At 36.9% G+C, this 22,225-nt stretch overlaps 1 protein-coding gene across 20 annotated transcripts in view; it reads left to right on the top strand.

The window, feature by feature from the left end:
* The window catches only part of BAZ2B (bromodomain adjacent to zinc finger domain 2B), a 449,666-nt gene that overhangs the window by 308,973 nt on the left and 118,468 nt on the right, over window positions 1–22,225 (top strand). For 15 of the 20 annotated variants that reach the window (XM_062187182.1, XM_062187176.1, XM_062187160.1 and 12 more), the window contains 3 exons: window positions 13,587–13,775; window positions 18,267–18,434; window positions 20,139–20,332. In XM_062187182.1, the coding sequence (XP_062043166.1) occupies window positions 13,587–13,775; window positions 18,267–18,434; window positions 20,139–20,332 (551 nt within the window). The remainder of the gene's footprint in view (window positions 1–13,586; window positions 13,776–18,266; window positions 18,435–20,138; window positions 20,333–22,225) is intronic. The other 5 variants (XM_062187211.1, XM_062187145.1, XM_062187189.1 and 2 more) reach the window with 3 other exon arrangements.

The following is a 22,225-nucleotide window of genomic DNA, read 5'->3' as shown; positions in this document are numbered from 1 at the left end:
CAGAGTGAAATTGATTGTGCAAACCCCTACTTCTAGTTTTATTTAAGAGTGACTTGTATACAGTAAAATTAACTTTTAAGTGTATATGCTTCAATGAATTTTGACAAATATATCTATATATATAGGTAGATTGATAGATAGATATACTGATATAACCTCAGGGATATATAACACTCTCATCACCTCCAAAATTCGCCTTGTATATTTTTGAAGTCAGGACTGTTCTTCCATCCCTGCTCTGACAATCACTGAACTGCCTTCTATCACTACTGTTTTAAATTTCCTTGGATTTCATGTAAATGAATCACATTGTCTTCTCTGGTTTATCCTGGCTTCTTTCACTTAGTATAATGCTTTTGAAATTCCTCCACATCATTGTATGTATCAATAATTTATTCCTTTATATTTTTGAGGAATTTTCCATTATATGGCTGTGCTTAAGTTTGTTATTTACTATTGATGGATATTGTACTATTTCTGTTTGGGGCAGTTGTGAATATTGAAGTAACAAGTCTTTGTGTAGATAGGTGTTTTTATTTCTCTTGAGTAAATACCCAGGAATGAAATTGCTGGAGAATATTATAAGCATATGTTTTATTTAATACACATGTGTGGATGTTTTTCCAAAGTTGCATTAAAATTTGTTATTCCCCACCAGCAGTATATGAGAGTTCTCATTACTCTGTGTCCTTGCTAACTTGTCAATCTTACTAATTTTAGCACTTTTAGTGGGTGTACAGTGTGTTTTGTTTTTTTAAGTACATATAGACAGTTTTTTAAAGATTTATATATTTTAAAGGCTGAGTTAAAGAGATGGGAGAGAGAGAGAGAGAGAGAGAGAGAGAAAGAGAAAGAGAGAGAGAGACCTTCTATCCACTGGTTCACTCCCCAAATAGCCTCAACGGTCAGGGATGGGCCAGGCTGAAGCCAGGAGCCAGGAGCTTCTTCCCACATGGGTGCAGGGGCCCAAGCACTTGGGCCACCTTCTGCTACTCTTCCAGGCTCATTAGTCAAGAGCTGGACTGCCAGTAGAGCAGCCAGGACTCAAACCCGTGCCTATATGGGGTGCCAGCACTGCAGATGGTGGTTTTACCCACTGTGCCACAGCGCCAGACAAGTATAGACTGCTTTTACAAAAAGACTTACTTATTTGAAAGGCAGAGCATTGGGGGCAATTGGGGGAGAAAGTTTCTAAAGTTTCTATCTGCTGCTTCATTCCCCCAAATGCCTACAACATCCAGGTCTGGGCCAGGCCTAAGCCAGGAGCAGTAACTCCATCCTGATCTCCTACAAGGGTGGTAGGGGTCCAAGCACTTGGTCTATCTTGTGCTGCCTTCCCAAGCACATTAACAGGAAGTTGTATTAGAAGTGAAGCAACCAGTACTCAATGCAGCACTCCAATAAGGAATGCCTGCATCATGTGCAGCGTTTTAATCAGCTATACCACAACACCATTTCCTGGTTTGGATTTTAATTTCTCTACAGACTGATGATGTTGAGCAAATTTTCATACACTTATTTGCCCTTCCTGTACGTTCCTTCTTAATTTATCTATTAAATTACTTTAAAACTGGGCTGTCTTTCTTTCTAATCAGCATACTTTCTTTTCCTTGCAACAGTGAATTGGTACTGTTTAGTATAAGGGTGAACAGAGGTGATTGCAAGGGCTGTCATTGGCACAGTGGTTAAGGAGCTTGTGGGGATGCTGGCATTTCATATCAGAGTGCCTGGGTTTGAGTCCAGGCTTTACTTCCAATTTTAGCTTCAGCTACTATGCATCCTGGGAGGCAGTGGTGATGGTTCGAGCACAGGGTCTCGCTCGCTCTCTGTATGTGTGTGTGCACGCACATGTGCACACCAGATAAAAAGCAGATATTGCCTATCAGTATTTTTTTCTGTCACACATATCCAAATGGTCTCACAAATGCACAATTCCTGTGACCCACACTGAAAGTTAAAGTTTACCTATTACATTCTTGACTGGATTTTCTGAAATCACAATAAGCATAGTTTGGGGAAACTGAGTTTGTGTGTCTGTCTTGTCTTTTCAAATAAATAAAAATAAATTTTAAAAATGCTAACAGACACCATTGCCTTGTTACTAATCCTAGGGGTAAATCATTCATTCTTTCACTTCTTAGTCTGGTGGTGTACCTTTTTCATAGATGCTCCTCATCAGATTGAGAAAGTTCCCTTCTATTCCTATTTTGCTGAGATTTTTGTTTAAGATTTATTTTATTTATTTGAAATACCAAGTTACATAGATAAAGGGAGGGAGAGAGAGAGAGAGATCTTCCATCAGCTGGTTCACTCCCCAAGTGGCCACAATGGTCAGGACTGGGCCAAACCAAAATCAGGAACCTGGAATTCCACCCTGGTCTGCCATGTGGGTGGCAGGGCCCAAGTACTTGGGCCATCATATACTGCCTTCCCAATTGTATTAGCAGGAAGCTGGACTAGAAGTGAAGCAGCTAGGACTTGAACTGGTGCTTGGCATTGCAGGCAGCGACTTAAACTGCTGTGCTATGATGCCAGATCTGAGTTTTTTCTTACTATGAATTGGTATTGAATTTTGTCACATGCTTTTTCTGCAACTATTTAAATGATTATTATAGTATTTCATTTTTAATTTGCTAATATGGTGAATTAAATTTATTTTTAAAAACTTTTAGGTTGCCGGCGCCGTGGCTTAACAGGCTAATCCTCCGCCTTGCGGCGCCGGCACACCGGGTTCTAGTCCCGGTTGGGGCACCAGTTCTGTCCCGGTTGCCCCTCTTCCAGACCAGCTCTCTGCTGTGGCCCAGGAAGGCAGTGGAGGATGGCCCAAGTCCTTGGGCCCTGCACCCGCATGGGAGACCAGGAGAAGCACCTGGCTCCTGGCTTCGGATCAGCGTTGCGCCGGCCATTGGAGGGTGAACCAACGGCAAAGGAAGACCTTTCTCTCTGTCTCTCTCTCACTATCCACTCTGCCTATAAAAAAAAAAAAAAAAAAAAAAAAAAAAACCTTTTAGGCCATCACATTCTGGGATTAATCTCAATCATGGTGTATCATCCTTTCAAAAATATTATTGGATTTGATTTGCTAGAATTTTCTTAAGGATTTTTGCATCTATTTTCGTGAGGTCTTTTAGGCCTGCAGTTTTCCTTCCTTGTCATTACTTTATTGGAAATGATTTGGGAAGATTCTCACCATGTTAGTTTTTGGAAGATTATATATAGCATTGATGTACTTCTTCCCTAAATATATAGTAAAAATTCATAAGTAAAGTCATCTGGGCCTGAGCGTTTGTCTTTGCTTGAAATCTTTTAAACATCTTTTAAAATATAGATATGTAGTAGAACTATTCAGGTTTTCTTCTTCTTGAGTAAGCACTGGGTGATATCTCTAGGGGAACTTGTCCATTTCATCTAAGCCATTAAATTTATGGGCTCAGTTTTTCCAAATATTACCTTATCCTTTCAGTGTCTGTGTGATCTTCAGTGATGTCTTCTGTCTCATTGTTGATACTCATTATTTGTGTTGTTTCTCTTTTTTTCTTAGTAAATAGAGGTTTATCAATTGCATTGGTCTTTTTGAAGAATTAGCTTTTGGTTTCATTGAATTTTCTCAGTTTTGTTTTGTTTCATTATTGTTTCCTTCTATTTTTCTGTTAGTGAATTTGTCTTCCAACCTCTCCCACTAGCCTAGTTTCTGAAAGAGAAGCTTAAATCTTTTTATTTGAAGCCTTTGTCCCTGTGCATTTTATGTCGTGAATTTCTCTTTTAAATGATGTTATTTACTCAAATTTTTATATTTTGCCAGTTTATAGTTCTAGTAAAATAATTTCTGATTTCTTGTGTTCTTTTTTGTCTGATGAATTGTTTAGCATTTAAGTTTTTTTTAATTGATGTGAATTTTAGTTTCATTGTAGTTGGAAAATGTAGTGATGATATCTGCTGGGTTTGTTGTTATTGTTGTTGTTGTTGTTGTTGTCTTTTATGGCTAATTTTTGCTGTAAGAAGTAAATTTTATTTTAAGATTTACTTATTTGAAATTCAGAGTTTCAAAGAGAGAGGGAGAATGAGAGAGAGAGAGAGAGAGAGACAGAATCTTCCATCTGCTGGTTTACTCCTCAGATGGCTGAAACAGCCAGCACTGGGCCAGACAGGTGGCAGGAGCCAGGAGCTTCATCCAGATCTTCCATGTGGTTACCAGGGGCCCAAGCACTTGGGCCGTTCCCTACTGCTTTTCCAGGTGCATTACGAGGATCTGTATTAGAAGCAGAGCAGCCGGACTCGAATTGACACTCATATGGGATGCTCTTGTCATAGGCTTAACCTACTTCACCACAACGCTGGCCCCTCCAGATATTTTCTTAGCCCTGAATGTTAACATCTTGTACCTCTGGTGGATACACCTGCTGGTTATTATTCCACCAATATCTGTCATTATAGCTGTGAGCTTTAGGCAGCATTATCAGACCAAAAAGTCACATTTCTTATCCCTTCTAGCCACCATTTTTCTGGATTAAAACTCTTCAGTGGAATTTCTCTGTTTTTGGATGCTTTCCAGTATTTTTTAATAACATATTTATGGTTATCTATGGAGTATTTATGTTCCCACTGCACTACTACACCATAATCAGAAGTTGTCTCTCCCTCTCCCACCAAATAAGGCACTTTTATTTATTTATTTTTTATAGATGTTTGTTTATTTGAAAGGCAGGGTTGGAGGGCAGGAAGGCAGAGACAGATCTTCCACCTGCTTGTTTACTTCCTAATGGCCACAATGGACAGGGCTGGGTCAGGCCAAAGCTAGGAGCCGGGAGCTTCCTCCAGGTCTCCCACATGAGTGCAGAGGCCTAAGCACTTGGGCCATCTTCTGCAGCTTTCCCACACACATCAGCAGGGAGCTGGATTGGAAAGAAGCAGCGTGGACTCAAATCAGTGCCCATATAGGGTGCTGATGTGATGATGTCACAGGAAGCAGCTTGACCCGCTATGCCACAGCACCCGGCCCCAGTCACTTACTTTTAAAAAACTTCTTATTTAAAACTTCACAGAGGGCATGTCACCACCCAACCTAGCCAATCCACACAAGAGCAACTGCTTAAGGAAGGAGCACATGATGCAAGACAGACTGATTAAAACCAAAGGGATGCCATTCTGAGATTTGTTACTGGTGCTGGAGAGGAAGGATACCTGTTTTTCTTCCCCACACTCCTGGAAGGAGTGGCCCACCTGAGCCAAGAAAGGAGAGAGAAATTGGATTTTGGTAAACCTTATGTCCAACTTCTTTATCTAAAGTGAACATTTTTCTAAAGCTTTTGTGCCATGGGATTCATTAAACTAATGTTTTTCACCTAGCCGTATCGAGTTAGATCTATTTGTACTTTAAACAAATATTTATTTTGCTTGGTTTAAAGACAGAGAAAGAGGCAGAAACAAAGACAGAAATTTCCCATCTGCTAGTTCACTCCCCCCAGTGCCCACAACAGCTTGGGTTGGGCCAGGTCAAAGCCAGGAGCCAGGAACTCCATTCAGGTCCCCTACATGGGTGTCAGTGATCTAAGTACCTCAGCTGTCACCTGCTGCCTTCCAGGGTGCACATTAGCTGGAAGTTGGAACTGGGAGCCCCGCCAGATCTCCAGCCCAGGCGTTCTGATATGGAATGTGGGCATCCCAAGCAGAGTCTTAACTGCTGGGCTGTATGCCCATGGCCTCCCATCCCCATGTGTCCTGTTAAATGTTAAAATGTAAGGTTAACTATCTCAAAACATTCTGAGAATACAGGAATGAGTTGAAGATTGCTTGAGGAGAAAGATTTATCACTGTTCATTCTAGAATTCTTTCCACTTATTCTTTAATCAAAATTCAAGTCATATATTTTGAATTTCAAAGTTTTTAAAAACTAACATATTTAAGTATTTTAATATGTAAGCCAGTAATTTGAGTATGTTTTTTCATTTACAACCATTCTGGTGATGTTCCCTTTGGTTTATACACCCAGTTATTATTGGTGTTAATTAAAGTATTCATAGAGTTTTATTTGAATACACTACAATTTTTGGTGATTAGCAGTTTGTACAACAGAGGCTGATTTTGCAATTCTGTAAAATTTCTTACAGTTTTAAGGAACTAGAAACAAAAATTAGAAAATATGTTGTAACAAGTTGGGGTAACACTGAAAGATTAAAAATATTTTTAGCCTATGAAAAAGCATTATGTAAAGTAATATAGTAAGCTGTCTCTTTTAGTTTTTGAAAGATCAAATGCTTTAGCAGACTTATTTCTTACAGTTTTTTTGTTTTAATTTTTTTTCTGGACTTTGCCTTAGTTAGAGGACAGTTTTTTCACTGGTGATGGAAGTGAAGGTGTTACTTTAGTATTTCTACTATTTAATTTTTGTGAGGGGAAAAAACCTTATTGTATTATTCATTAATAATAATAAAAACAAAGTTGCTAGGCCTTGTTTACTGACATATTGGTATCTGTGTGCTGCTTTTAACTAGTCCCGGTCGGGGCACCAGCTTCTGTCCCGGTTGCCCCTCTTCCAGGCCAGCTCTCTGCTGTGGCCAGGGAGTGCAGTGGAGGATGGCCCAGGTCCTTGGGCCCTGCACCCCATGGGAGACCAGGAGAGGCACCTGGCTCCTAGCTTCGAATCAGTGCGGTGTGCTGGCCGCAGCACACCGGCCGCGGCAGCCATTGGAGGGTGAACCAACGGCAAAAGGAAGACCTTTTTCTCTGTCTCTCTCTCTCTCACTGTCCACTCTGCCTGTCAAAAAAGTAAAAAATAAATAAATAAAAAATTAATCACTTTTATATTCTTGACTGGTAGAATTTCAAAAGCTTTCCTGAAAAATATTCAGCTTCTTATAATTTAAGAATTCAGGCATTTTAGATATGTATTAATTTTCATTAAGCAAAAATATACACATTGTTTCCCATCCTTTAAACCAAAAATGAAAATAATTTTTTAAAGATGTTATTTATTTCTTTGAGATTTAGAGCTACAGGCAGAGAGGGGGAGAGACAAAGTTCTTCCATCCACTGGTTTAATCCCCAAATGACTGGAAAGGCCAGAGCTGCGCCAATTAGAAGCCAGGAGCCAAAAACTTCTGCGTCTCCCATGCAGGTGCAGGAGTCCAAGCACTTGGGCCATCTTCCATTGCTTTCCCAGGACATTGGCAGAGAGCTGGGAGAAAGAGGAGCAGCCAGGACTCGAACTGGCATCCTTCTGGGATGCCTACCAACCCAAAATGCTGGTCCTGAAAATAAATGTTTCACACCTGATACTGAACCTGTATTTGAATGTTAGTATCTATTACAAATGAATTGTTCTAGTCTTCTAAAATTATTATTTTATGAGTTTACAAATGTTTTCTCTAGAAAAACTTGAAGAAAAGTTTTATTTGGGAATTCTGCTGATATTGAGTATATTAATGTAGGAGCATTCTAATTTCCAAATAGTTTTGTTTATTATAGTTGTAAGGTTAGTAGAGCCTTTTTGACTTGTGTTATATTTTGTTTTGTGTAAAAATGTATCTTTCTGCTATTTTGTTAATACAGAATATGGTTTGTTTTAGATATTATAGGATTCACTGAACTATCACCAGTGAATGATCAAAAATAACCTTGTGAACAGTAGCTTGAAAGTTTAAGATAGTTGAAGGCTTAGTGTGTTGTTCAAATTGTTGTTCAAATGCAACTAAAGGTTTAATCAAACCAGCACCCCTGGTATATAAAAAAATTAAAGCCACAACATAGAAGTTTTTAAATTAGCTTCTAACTACCCAATGAAGATTTAGTAACATTCTGTGTGTTTTTCAATTGAAGAAGAGAAAAGATAATACACCTTTAATCATTTAAAGAGTAATTGCTGATTATTCTAGCCTTTGAATTGAAAACTTTCTTGGAGTTGCCCACAGCAGGAGTCATAGAATGTCTCTGTCCTCTGTTAACAGTTTGCATTGTGCAATGTTTTATAACAGGAAAAATTATAAGAAATAGGGCCGGCGCCGTGGTTCAATTGGCTAATCCTCCACCTGCGGCGCCGGCACCCCGGCTTCTAGTCCCAGTTGGGACGCCGGATTCTGTCCCAGTTGCTCCTCTTCCAGTCCAGCTCTCTGCTGTGGCCTGGGAGGGCAGCAGAGGATGGCCCAGTGGAGGATACTTGGGTCCCTGCGCCTGCATGGGAGACCAGGAGGAAGCACCCGTAGCGGCCATTGGGGGAGTAAACCAACGGAAGGAAGACCTTTCTCTCTGTCTCTCTCTCACTGTCTATTACTTTCTCTCTCTCTCTCTCTCTCTCTCTCTCTCTCTCTCTCACTGTCTAACTCTGCCTGTCAAAAAAAATGATAAGAAATAACTACACTCTATTATTGGTATGATAAATGATAGGTTGTGGTGGCACATGTTTGGCCTGGTGGTTAAGATTCTGGTTAAGATGGCCATGTCCCATATTGCAGATCTTGGCTCCTGAGTTTGATACCCAGATCCAGCCCCTGGCACCAGCTTCTTTTGCTAATGCAGGCCTTGGGAGGCAGTGGTGATAGTTTAAGTAACTGGATTCCTGCCACCTTTGTGGGATACCTGGATTGAATTCCTGTCTAGGGGCTTTGGAAGCCAGAGACCATTGCAGGCAAATAAGGAATAAACCTGTAGATAGTAATATATCATGAATGTTCAAAGAAAGCCCAAAACTTATCTGTCTGGGAGACTCCAAATACTTTGGGACAGTATGTTCTTGAGGCAATTAGTAAAGAATGGGTATGATAAAAAAAAGGACAGAAGTCAAAGAGCATGTGATATAGACATTGAAGTTCTGAAATGGAAGAAATAACATGACCAAAAATACTACAGTGGAAGCAGTGGTCATGCACTACAGTGTTTCAAATTGTGTCCAGTACTGGGCATACTGAGATGAATAAGATTAAAGTTTTGCTGTCAAAGAGCTCAAATAAAATCCTGGCTTAGAATTTATTTGCATAGAGGTGACTGGTAAAAACAATGGAACCACGTGAAATAACTGAGGGAGAAAACATGGAGAAAATATAACAAGTGGCTGCACAAAACCTTTAGAAATGCTTACATTTAGGAAAAAAGGAAAAAGAAAATCTGATAAAGGGAGCAATAGTATTATTGAAAGATACACAGTTAAGAATATAGAGAGTTTGGGACTGGTGCTGTGGTGCAGCAGGTTAAATCCTGGCTTGCAGCATTGGCATCCCAGATAGGCACTGGTTCAAGTCCCAGCTGGTCCACTTCCAATCCAGCTCCCTACTAATGCTCCTGGGAAAGCAGTGGAAGATGGCCCAAGTCTTTGGGCCCCTGCACCCACGTGGGAGACATGGAAGAAGCTCTTGGCTCCTGGCTTCCGATTGACCCAGCTCTGGCAGTTACTCCTGTTTGGGGAGTGAACCAGCAGATAGAAGACCTCTCTCTATCTCTACCTCTCTCTGTAACTCTGTCTTTCAAATAAATATATTTTTTTAAAAAGATAGCATTACATGTCTTGCAGTTTAATGACTCTTAATAAGAGAGAGACAATCAAGTATACCAGACTTCTAGGGACAGAATAAGGATGAGAAGAGTAACAATTAGTTGGCTATAACAATTAGGAATACTTAGTGCCTTTACAGACCAAGCGGAAGGGAGGCTTGGAACTTGGCTCAAACATTAAAAAATTCTGAGAAGTGCAGAGGAGGTAGACATAGCAGGTCAGAGACTTTTCCCCCCAACGTAAATATCTGTAGACTGGAGTGAGATGGAAGGAAATAAATGGTAGAAACCAGAGACTGTGCTGAGAAATAAAGGAATAGAAACGTAGAAATTGTAGTAAATGAGTGAAAATTAAGACCTCAGAGATGGTATAATTTTGTGTGATCAAACCCATCATTGAGGTAAATGGAATCGAGGAAGATTAAATAGCTAAGTGGTAATTTAAATAAATATATATATAATATACACATATACATACATATATGTATGCATCAGAAACAGGAGTTGATGAAGTAAGACAAAAGAAACTAAGAAGCATATTTCTGTGTTTGAAAAAAGACTCCAGACCTGTTCTGATGGAAGCTCTTTGGAATCATGGATATTCCTCTTCTACTCTAAATAAGTAAGGAGTTCATTCATTCAAAAACATTTCTCATTTTGAAATTTTTTTTCATGTTATTTGAAAGGCAGCTGAATGCTCCATGCTTTAATTTTGTTAATGGTTTATTTAATTATTTGAAAGTCAGAGTTACAGAGAGAGAGAGAGAGAGAGAGAGAGCTCTTCCATCTTGCTAGTTCACATCCGGGGCTAGGCCAGCTGAAGCCATGAACCAGGAGCTTCATCTGGGGCTCCCATTTGCATGCAGAGGCCCAAACACTTGGGCCACCTTCCATCTTTTCCCAAGCCATTAACAGGGAGCCAGATCGGAAGCAGAGGAGATGAGACACAATCTGCCACCCATATAAGAAGCTGGAATCCCAGGTGGCTAACCCACTAAGCCACAACACTGGCCCCCTTGCTTTGATATTTTAACCAAGAATTTTAGAAGAATAATAAAGTGGAGTAAAGTAGCCTCGATTTGAACTCCTGTCTCTGCAGTATTGCCAGGCTTAGATGGAATTCTGTGTACACATCTATACATTTTTTTTTTTCAGTTGAATCTGTGGTGAATAAAACTCATATTTTGTTGATGTTTTCTACATAGCTGCTTTTAGAGATTACCCTTTTTAGAGTTAAAAAAGAGCTTTTTTTGTTATCAAATTATGTATGATTGGTTTGTAATTGTTTTTGCAAGAGTTTTTGCAAAGTTCATTTAGTTATGTTTCATGTTTTCTGCTTGGGGGGTCTTCCAGGTAGAGCTCATTTTCTTCTTCACAATAATAAAATTAATGTCTGTACTATACATCTGAGAATTTTGCTTACAACCAATTCATTATTTGTAGAAGTATTTCTGTTAGTTTTCATCTGTGATCATCTCAGTCTCTCTGGATTTGTATAGTATTTTCGTACAGTTTTGGTAATTTTGAGTTTATCCCATTAATGTTTTTGTAACAAATTGTGAGTACATACATATAATTGGCAAGTATAATTTTAAATTATTATTTTGTGAATTTAAATGACACATGATTCTCTAAAATCCCCAGGACTGGAATGTTTAGTTCCACTTGCTTGCCAGGAAAATTGATAGAGAAGGAAATATGACAAGTCACAGTATGTTTATAAATAAAACATTTGATTAATCCCATTTGAGCCAGGAAGTTGAATTGATTGGCGACAATTGTAAATTTTATATAAGCACAAATGAAAACAAACATTGATATTTTTAAGTCACAAGCTCACTATTTAGGAAAATTAGCTGGGTTTCTGAGAATTGACCGAAAAAAGGTGAAACAGTCTTTTTGGGGGCATATTAATAATCTTAAAGATACTGATGTTTGTGGTAATCTGTTCTGCGGTCATGTGCTCTATTTTATTTGGACTCAGCTTCTGCTAATACAGTCCGGGATGTAAAAGTACCAATTCACCAATTTTCTAAATAAATTTTTAAAAATTTATTTACTTATTGGAGAGGCAGAGAGAAATATAGACAGAAAGCACTCCCATCCACTAGTTCACTCCCCCATACCAGCAATGGCTAAGACTATGCCCAGACCAAAACCAGGAGCTAAGAACGCAACCCAGATCTCCCAGGTGAATGGCAGGAACCCACTTATTTCAAACAAAACCATGCCTCCCAGAGTCTGTGTTGTTAGAAAGCTGGAGTGAGGTGCTAGAATTGGAATCAAACCCAAGAATTCCAATGTGGGATGCAAGTATCTTAACCACTAGGCTAAATAACCCACTCCCTATCTTTAGACTTAGGTAAACAAAATAGAAGACTGCCTGATTTAGAAAAGACGCTTAAGTTTCTTTTGTTATCTCACAGTTTCTTCATAGGCCTTCTTCGTAACTGTAATGATTAAGATGTACTTCTTGGGTTTGTTGTGTTGGAAGCACTACCCTGAATCAGAACTTCTTCCTTAGAGGTTGATATAAGACATATTTACAGCAATTTATTTAAATCTTACTTAAAGGCATTTAAATCTTCCAGTGGAGAATATAGCATATTTCAGTGAAGAATTTAAGATTTAAATCTTTGTGCAGGTACATTCACAATATTTAGGTTTTCAGGGACCAAAAAATCAGAAGGCAGGCATTTGGCACAACAGTTAAAAGCTTCCTTGGGGTGCCCACATCTCATATCAGAGTGCCTGTTAGAAGTCACTACTCCTGGCTCCTTCACTTCTGGTCCGGTCTCCCACTAATGTATACCCACGAAAGGCAAGGAATGATGGCTCACGTACTGGGTTTCCTGCCACCCACAAGGGAGACTGCATTGAGTTCCTCGCTCCTGCCTTCAGCATGGCCCAACACCAGCTGTTATGAGCATTTGGTGAATGATCCAGTATGTGGAAGTAGCTCGCTCTCTCTCTCTCTCTCTCTCTCTCCCTCTCTCCCTTTCACATAAGTGAAAATGAATGAATAATTTTTAAAAAGAAGAGCAAACAGGAGAGACTTGCTAGATCATTTAGTAATGATGGGGAAAATATTTATTTTCAACGTATATGTTTTAATCTCTCACATCATTTTAATTGAAATTTAATACTAATTAAATTTCAATGCATAGGCAGAATGAATATAAACAGGAGATAGTAAGGAAGCTTCATTCTTACTTTAAGGTAGAGCATGATATCTTTTACAAGGGAAGTTGTTTTGATAGCCTGGAATATGTGATTTGATATCCTATTTTCAGAGTAGCAAGCCAGGAAATGTTAATTATTTCCTTCAAGAAAGGGAAAAATTCCAAGTATTGTTCTGCTAAATCTCTACACAATATTAAAATATATAATGTATATTTTTATATAAATAGATATATAACATTCCAGCTAGGGATTATGAAACTTAGTATTAATTCTATTTATAAAGTAAAAGTGGAGATTGAAAAGTTATATGCATTTGAATTGAATATTGTGTTATGATCAGAAAGTTCAATAATAAGCATTAAGTTGGTAACCATCCATGAATGCATTTAGAAATCTCTAGTAAGTTTATTCCTTAATTTCTTGTTGGTATCAAGCTATTCTTTTCACCTATGGGGTATTACGTGGAATACTGAGCTTCAGTTCTGGCACATGTCTAGAATGTATGTGAATTTGAATAATGACTTGGTAACAGATTATGGGCTTGAGTCCTTGGTTTTCAATATGAGATTAATGGATTTTTTCTTTCTTATGTGTAAAAAATTTTGATAATTTATTAATGTGCATGTATTAACAGAAAATTGGCCTCATTTTCTCAGGTCAAACTATTTTAATTAGTGAAAATTAATTACTTAAAACATTGGTTCTCAAATTCAAAACAACATATTATTCATTTTAATTACTTTTAGAGTATTTTCATGTTTCTGGAAACATTTTGTGGGTCTTAAAAGAGCAAAAATGAAGAAGAAAATGTAAAACAAAGATTTAATAAGAAATTATTATAAATTTTAACTATGAACGCTGACATCAGATAAATCTCACCTGTTTTTATAGCACAACTTTAAGTGTGTTTTTTTCCCTCCCAGGACATTTATTCAGAGCAGCTGGGGATCAGCCGTTTAACCTGTCCACAGTGTCGAGTGCCTTCCCAATGGTCAGCCACCCAGTCTTTGGTCTACATTCAGCCAGCTCAGGGCATTCAGAATTTGGTGGTTTGGGGACACTTGGTACACCCACAGCCTTAGCCGCACATCCCCAACTAGCATCTTTTCCAGGTAAACATCTGTTACAAACAGTGGTCAAGGAAAGGAGAAAAGCTTGAAATGTTCAGGCAATAATTTGTTTATTATACAGAACTAAAGAAGAATAGTCTAATGCCTGATGTGTTAAAACTTTTGTGCAAGAATTGGCTGAATCCTATTTGTCATAAACAAGAGTATAAAATACACTATGTGTTAGGTTGGAGAGCAATTCATTAGGTATCTAGATGTTTAGAAGGGAGATGAGCCTCTGTTACAGAAGAGAAGAATTCAGCCAAATTTTCCTCATGTTTTTCCTTGAAGCATGGTATAACATAAAGAAAAGTGTACTTATTGTAAGTGTAGTCTGTTGAATTTTTCTCAGCTTTATTTCATTTAAAAAACTTTTAATACATAATGTGAAACTGAAGTCTTGTTCTTATAGTAAATATTTCTGCACTTTTGAGTCCTTCCTTCACTTTGTAAAGAAAATGAACTGTATTCTTAAATTTTAGCATTTTTCCAGATTTCGTCAACTATGGAGATACTATAGAGCTGCACCACTTACTAGTCAAAAGAACCAGTATTATCTGAAATTCTCCAGGTTATGAGGATACAGTAGTTTAGTATGGTATTCCTTAAAGCTTCACTTAGAAAATCATGCTTTAATTTGTCTTGTTACTCAAGTTTTAAATGTGTTTCTCAATGATTATTTTACTTTACTAAATTTTGATGAGATGCGTGTTTTAGTGGATATAAAATCATTTAAAATATTAATATTTAATTCTAAAGACAAATACATCCAAATTTAAATTTGACTTTCTCACTGCATAGTTGTGTGACCTTGCACAAGTTATCTAACGTCTCAGTCTCAGTTTTCTCATCTGATAAGTGAGGATAACAATAAAAGCTGGCTCTAGGAGTTCTTGTGAAGACTGACAGAGATAAGCCATGTTCAGTGCCGAATATGGTGTCTTGCACACACAATTAGTCCATAATTGCTAAATGTCATTATTTGCTCTTGCCCACTTTAATGGTTAATGAATTGTCAAGTGCTGCTTTAATGGAAATACATATCTTATTTTAACTATACATCTGGAGATGGTTAAATCTGTATTTCAAGTACTCTTTCTTGAGTCATTTCTTTCATTCAGTTGTCTGAGAGAGTGGAGGGTAGAGAGGAAATAATGAAAGTAGACAAAATCCAAAACTAAATCTTAATATTTCCTTTTAAAGTATTAACAGGAACTTATTCCATTAGGTTTTTAGCATGGTTGTTTAACAAGATAAATATTCAACCAATATTTACTGTAATGTAAGATTGCTGAATAAAAATCAAAATAGGTAATAATGTAGTTACTATAATCTTAAATATTTTATTGGTTTATCACAGTTTAATTATAGTATTAATTTGGGCATTTCTAACCAAAATGTAATTTCAGTATTGTTAAAATCAAATACCTTCTGCACTGGGTTGTTAGTTAACAAATGTAAAAAAATACCTCTCTAGACTTCACTAATGTTGATCCTTCACTGCATAGAAAATATTTAATAATGTGTCCAGCCTACACAAACTGTTTGCTCATTCACTTAATATACAAAGTTCTTTGAGTATCTATTGTATTCTGTGCACTAGACCAATTATTGAAAATTATACTAACAGTGTATTTTATGTTGCTTATAGTTTTTAAGAGATGAATAAACAGATGCCTACACGACAGTCTTTAATGATAAAAGTATGCCTATCTGAGCATACTATTTGTTTTTTTCCAAATGAACAGAGGTTATGCTTGTTCTAAAGGACAAATGTGCTTAATTAGTAGATTTGGCACAATAACTTAAGTATAAATTCTGTGTAATTGGTTTTATTCAGAAGCATAACCAAAATGCAGAAGTTTTTAAATCACACAACAAATAAGGGAGGACACACAAGGAAAACATTAGTTGAAATTTTAAATGAGAAATAATTTGCTTTTAAATTTTATATGCTTGTAAAGTATTCTGCATTTCAAATTAAGTCAAGAAATATAAAATTCTTTAGTGAACATTAGTATAATAAAATTATTTCCATTTTATATTGAAATAGCATTTCATGGTCATTTATTTTAAAATATTTATAATTTTTGATCATTATATTTTATATTATATTACCTTTGATTTTTGTGAAGTATTTGGCTCTATCATATTTGGAAGATTTTAAAATTCTGCTCAAACTTCTAGAGTCAAGTTGAGATTCATATCCTCTGAAATATTAGAATATTTCCATTGAATATGATTAATGATGCTTTTCTTGAATATACTTAGACATTCATCACGTGTGGATTTATGTAATCCTTTTTTGTGTTTTTCATTTTATCATCGAACTGTTTTATGACTAAATTTGTTTTTTATTTTCCTAAATTTGGAAGATAAGTAAACTTGTCACTTAACTAAAATTATATTATTGCCTGTGAAGTAATCCCAGACTTTTGTAAAATTGATGTTCAGAGGCTCTGCCATGTTCATCTTTTTATTTAATTTGTCATATTTATTTGTTTCCTGTTTTACTCTGTGGTGTCAGCTTATTTATAACACATGCTTTCCCAGTGTTAAATCTCTACTGTGTACTTCTTTCTTATTGACATTCTGTGGTACATTTTTATGTTTATTCTGTTTGATTTTGTCTGTTATACTTTGATTACCTTAACAATTTGGCTGTTTTAAAGTCTATGCATTCTAGGTTAATGCTCTAATTATAGAATCTGTGTTAAATAAATATCTTAGGGAAACCTCAGTCCCTTCTTATTACTTAGGAAGAACCTAGTTTTCAAACATGTAAATAACACTATGAAATTCCAACTGTGCTGATGCAAGCCCAAAATACACAAAAAAAATTTCTGTCTGTCTAGATGAACGTCTTTCATCTAAACAGTGGATGAATAATTAATACTTTTGTGTAGTTATTTTTGGTTCAATGCCCATCATTCAGACACAGCTGAATATATGTTGGTGTCATATCATTGGGAACACCTTCCTGCACTGCAAAAGAGTAGTTTTCACAATCTTCTGCTTATTACTGTTTTTTTAGAACTTTGAGAATGGCAGCTGCCATGAACATTTCATTTTTCAAAATCCAGATTTTGCTATTAGATGATGAAGGTGCATATCAATTCACGTTCTCTTTTTCATGAATGAATATTCCTCAGACTTTAAAGATCATATATAATATGATCTTTAAATATATAATATATATATAATATTCACAGTATTGAGTTTTTCCCACACTATATTGTTGTGGTTTGTTCTCTAATTTCCTTGTGATTGTTAAACTCAATGAAAAATACACCTTTTCTTTGGAAAGATTGGCCTGAAACACTAAGTGGTTTGATAATCTAGTGGGTTAACCAGTTGGAAAAGGTTGTTTCTGAGATTTTAGATGAAGCAATACAAAGGTGTCCTTTGGATTATTTCCAATTCTCTAATCTTTACCGCTCCTTGAAAAATGCCTTTTATAAAAATTGGCTTAAGTCCTTTTCAAAACTTTTTAACTAAGAGCTACTGTTTGAATATATAAATTGCATTCAATTTTTAAATACTCATATTATTAAAATAATGATTGTTTTCTGTAATTTTTATGTGAAAGGGACAGAATTCAAACTTTCTGCATTAACTTCAAGGGGAGAAATTTATAAATCTTCCATTTTTTTTAATATTTTTATTTTTGACAGGCAGAGTGGACAGTGAGAGAGAGAGAGACAAAGAGAAAGGTCTTCCTTTGCCTTTGGTTTACCCTCCAATGGCTGCCGTGGCCGGCGCGCTGCGGCCGGCACACCGCGCTGTTCGGAAGGCAGGAGCCAGGTGCTTATCCTGGTCTCCCCTGGGGTGCAGGCAAAATTATTTGTTTTTGAAATCTCAAAAACTTATTTGTTAGACCAAAAAAACAAAAAAAAATGTTGATTTTGTTGTATTTATATTTTCATTTGACAACAGACTGTTTTCTTTCCTGAGTGCATTTCAGTTGTCCTGGATTATGATAACCTTATACTATTATTTAGACTACTTGATTTATCACAGCCAGATTTATATTGTATATAATTTGGGGAAATTCTTAACATAGTTTGTAGATATAGCCTTAAATTCCACAGTTTTAAAATATATTAGTATAAACTGAAATATTTCCTTTATAAATTTAGAAAAAATGTGATGTAAGTCCTTAAAAAGTCAAATGGTTCTTTAATAAGCAAAGAGTTCAGTTTCAGTTGTTAACCTATGTACTACCATTGTTCTACATAAATTTGAACTCTAGAAGATCCTTGGATATTGGCCTAATGAGAAGTGGGATGAGTGTTCAAGCTTTAGTCAGCAGTTCATAGTGCGAAAGATGATCAGAACTGATCACAATTAGAGAGATGATCAGAACTGTATTTTGACATTTCTGTTCCAAGATGAAAATGGAAATATTTTTCTTAGGAGTAAATTATAGAAGGCAATTGTTACATTAATTACAAGGTTAACTCAATTATTTTTACTTGGTTTGTTTATTTTGAGGTACAGAATGGTGGCGAACAACAGATGTTCATACTCGCACAGGGGCAACCTTCTTTCCACCATTACTGGGAATCCCACCACTGTTTGCTCCTCCAGCCCAGAATCATGAGTCGTCTTCATTCCATTCAAGGACTTCAGGAAAAAGTAATCGAAGTGGTCCTGAAAAAGGTACCCGTACTACATAAGTGTAGACCTTCCATTCCAGAACCAATTTTTAGTAGCACTGAAGTTTAATATGTTTATAGCTAGACTCTTTCACATTGTCTTGCTTAATCCTTATAATCTCTAAGATTATAATATCTTAATCCTTAAGATTAGAAATATTCTCATTTTGTAACCAAGGTTAAGTAAGTTGTTCAAGAAAGTACTGCTTACATATGGATGTGGTAGAGTCAGAATTTGAACCCAATTCTACTGCTTTTTGCTCTATATCTTATTACCTCCCTGTTTGCAACCCAATATAGTGTGTTACTTCTTGTACTATTTAACTGTTGTTAGAATATTATTTGAAATTTTTATAATAGCTTTTTCACTGGTTTATTTTTTTTACTTGAGTAAATATTTTAGGGGAGTTTGCTCTAAAACTAAATGAGTATAAATGGATCAATAAATGGAAACATACATCATCTGTAATTGGTACCAACAATTGGGAATATTTACATTTAATCATAATTCTTAACTTGCTTTTAATTGAAGTGAATTCATACATCATCACATTAAATACTTTAAAGTGAACAATACACGGACCAGCACTGTGGCATAGCGGGTAAAGCTGCCACCTGCCTTACCGGCATCCCATATGGGCACCAGTTTGAGTCCCAGATGCTCCACTTCCAATCCAACTCTCTGCTATGGCCTAGGAAAGCAGTAGAAGATGGCCCAAGTCCTTGGTTCCCTGAACCTACATGAGAGACCCGGAAGAAGCTCCTGGCTCCTGGCTTCCAATTGGCACAGCTCCGGCCATTGCAACCAGTTGGGGAGTGAACCATCAGATGAGAGCTCTCTCTCTCTCTCTCTGCCTCTCTTTCTCTCTCTGTATAACTCTGAATTTCAAATAAATAAATCTTTTTTAAAAAGTAAACAATTCAGTGATAGTTAATGTACTCACAGTTTGGTACAGCCATCATGTAACTTGTTCCAAAACATTTCATCATTCCCAAAGGAAATCCTTACCTATTAAGCAGTTGCTCCTCCCCCCTGCTGGCATCCACCACTTTCCACTGCATTACTCAGATTGTCAACATTTCATATAGATGGAATCATGTACTATGTGACCCTGTGTATAGCTTCTTTAACTAAAAATGTTTGTGAGTTTTATCCACGTTGTAAAGGCAAGGGCACTTTCAAAAAGTTCATGGAAAATAGAATTAAAAGATAAGTTGACCTAGTGGTTAAGGCACAAGGTGGGATGCCTGCATCCTCTACCATAGTTTCTGGATTCAATTCCTTCTTCCACATCCAGTTCCTGCTTCCTACTAATGTATACCTTAGGAGGTGGCAGATGATGGCTCTAGTGATTAGGTCCTTGTCATTCAGTAGGAAGACCAGGATTGAGTTCCCACCTCCCAGGTTCAGCTTGGCCAGCTCTGACTGTTGTGGGAATTTTGAGAGTAAACCAGTGAATGGGAGTGCCCTCTGTCTGCCATCTGTTTTTGTCCCTCTCTGTCTCTGCCTCTCAAATAAACAAAATAAATAAATTTTTAAAACTTTTGATATGTTTATCTAGGTGCAGAAAAAGTAAAATCCATACAGAAGTACTCTTTTTCATAATACATGTTTCCATGAGATTTTTGGAAACCTCTTGTATGTTAGTACTTCATTCTTTTTTATGGTTGAATAATAATCCAGTGTATGAACATGTTTGTCTTCCAGGTGTAAATGGTTCAATAAATGGAAACAGTACATCATCTGTAATTGGTATCAACACATCTGTACTTTCTACTACTGCTTCAAGTTCCTTGGGGCAAACTAAAAGTACAAGCTCAGGTGGAGGAAATCGAAAATGTAATCAGGAACAAAACAAAAATCAGCCTCTGGATGCTAGAGCTGACAAAATAAAAGATAAGGTAAGTTATTCTTGAATAACAGATATACAGCATAGCTCTGCATATAAGGTAAGCATTCTGAAGTTCAAATAACAGGATTTATCTCCTGTGTTTACAGATATGTGTGTTTATGGTGTGATAGTAGTATTAAATATCTTAAGAAAACTGTCAACACCAGGATAAATAATATAAATAAAATAATAATAGCTAAAATTTATTGGGAATGTACTACATTACCAGTTCTACTCTAATTACTTTGTGTGTAATATCTATTCCAACTCTCTCTATACCCCAGATAAGATGGCTACTATTATTACAAGTGGGGAAACAGAGCACCTAAATAACTAGCCTGAAGTGCTTAGTCAGCATTTGAAGCCAAGCAGTTTGACCCCAGAGCCTATACTTTAGAAATTAAAATAAATAAAAACAAGAAAATATTTTATTATTGAAAACTTAATCAAAGTAAACAGAACAATCCTGTGTACCCATTATTCAGCTTCAAAAGTTTTCACATCATGACTAATTTTATTTCATCTCTATCCTCAATTTCAAATGCATTTTTATCTCTAAATTCACCCTTCTGTCCATTACCATCTGGTACAGTGTAGGCCTTGTCAGTCCAGGGTCCAGGAGCAGCACTGAAGGAGGAAGGGATTCATGTTCCTGCTTGCAGTGTTTTCTTCTTCCTCTTGTGCTGCGGTGGTCAGTGGGTGACTTCCTTGCCAGCTCAGGCTTCTCTGTGGGTTGTGTTCAGGAGACCCAGTGTCACCTATCATCTAGTAAGTGTCACGGGCCTCCCAGCAGGGAGCATACCAACAAGTTTTGCCAGGAAACCAACAGGTGGCAGATTTACCTGCTATGCCACAACACTGGCCTCAAATGTAGGTGTTTTAGATTAAAAAAGTAAAGTAAGTATCAGACTAAAATATAAAATATACAAACCTATAGCTTGTTTAGAAAAACTAAAACAAAGTTGAATGAATGTCTGAGTGTCAGCAGAATCTGTCACATCTGCTGAGAACAAAGAATGAGGAAGAAGCGGCGGGCAATTTACGTAATAGTTTCCAGACCCAGGTGGATGGATGATCTGGTTAGGAGCTGTTGCAAGATTATTTTCTGCACAGAGTGCCAGGCAGAGAAAAATTTTACTCATTTGACAAAACACTGGGGAGCTGGGGAAGAAGATTTTATTACAGTATTCCTTTACTTATGGTTTAGGAGTTAGCCCCTCAGGCATCCTGGTAGTTTTCTTGACCTCATGAGGAAGGCTTAAACTTTATGGTGGCACCAGGTCAGCTTGCAGGTGGCAAGAGCCCTTCTGAGAGAGGGGTCAAAATGGAGGTGTGAGACCCAAGATGGAGGACTACAATGTGCTCAGTCATTCCCACTCCTGCTGCCCTACAAGTTGTTGTTCCCATGCAATCAAAATAGTCTTTTAAAAACTATGTTATTTTTCTATGGTTTGAAAATATTATATGTTAAGAAAAAGAAAATGGCATAGCCCCTTGTGAGAAACAGCTTGGTGGTTCCTCAAAAAATAGAATTACAGTACAATACAGCAATTCCATTTCTGGGTATAGACCCAAAAGAATTGAAAGCAGGCTCTCAAAGAATGTACATACATCCATGTTAGCGGCAACAGTATTCACACTGTGTAAAATGCAGAAACAGCCTGAATGCCCATCCACAGATGGTAGAATCATGCCCAGCTTTAAAAGCAAGGGAAGTTCTGATATTTGTTACAACTTGATTGAACCTTGAGGATATTGGGCAAAGTGAAATAAAGCCTGTCACAAAAAAGGCAAATATCACATGGTCCCACTTTCATGAGGTGCTTAGAGTGGTCAAAATCATAGAGATGGGAGTAGAATGGTGGTCACTGGAGTTGGGAGGAGAGAGGAATTGGAAATGAGT

The sequence above is a fragment of the Lepus europaeus genome, chromosome 1, assembly GCF_033115175.1.
Source record: "Lepus europaeus isolate LE1 chromosome 1, mLepTim1.pri, whole genome shotgun sequence".
Taxonomy (NCBI): Eukaryota; Metazoa; Chordata; class Mammalia; order Lagomorpha; family Leporidae; genus Lepus; species Lepus europaeus.
Note: the sequence above shows the minus strand (reverse complement) of the source record. Positions and strands in the feature narration are given on the sequence as shown.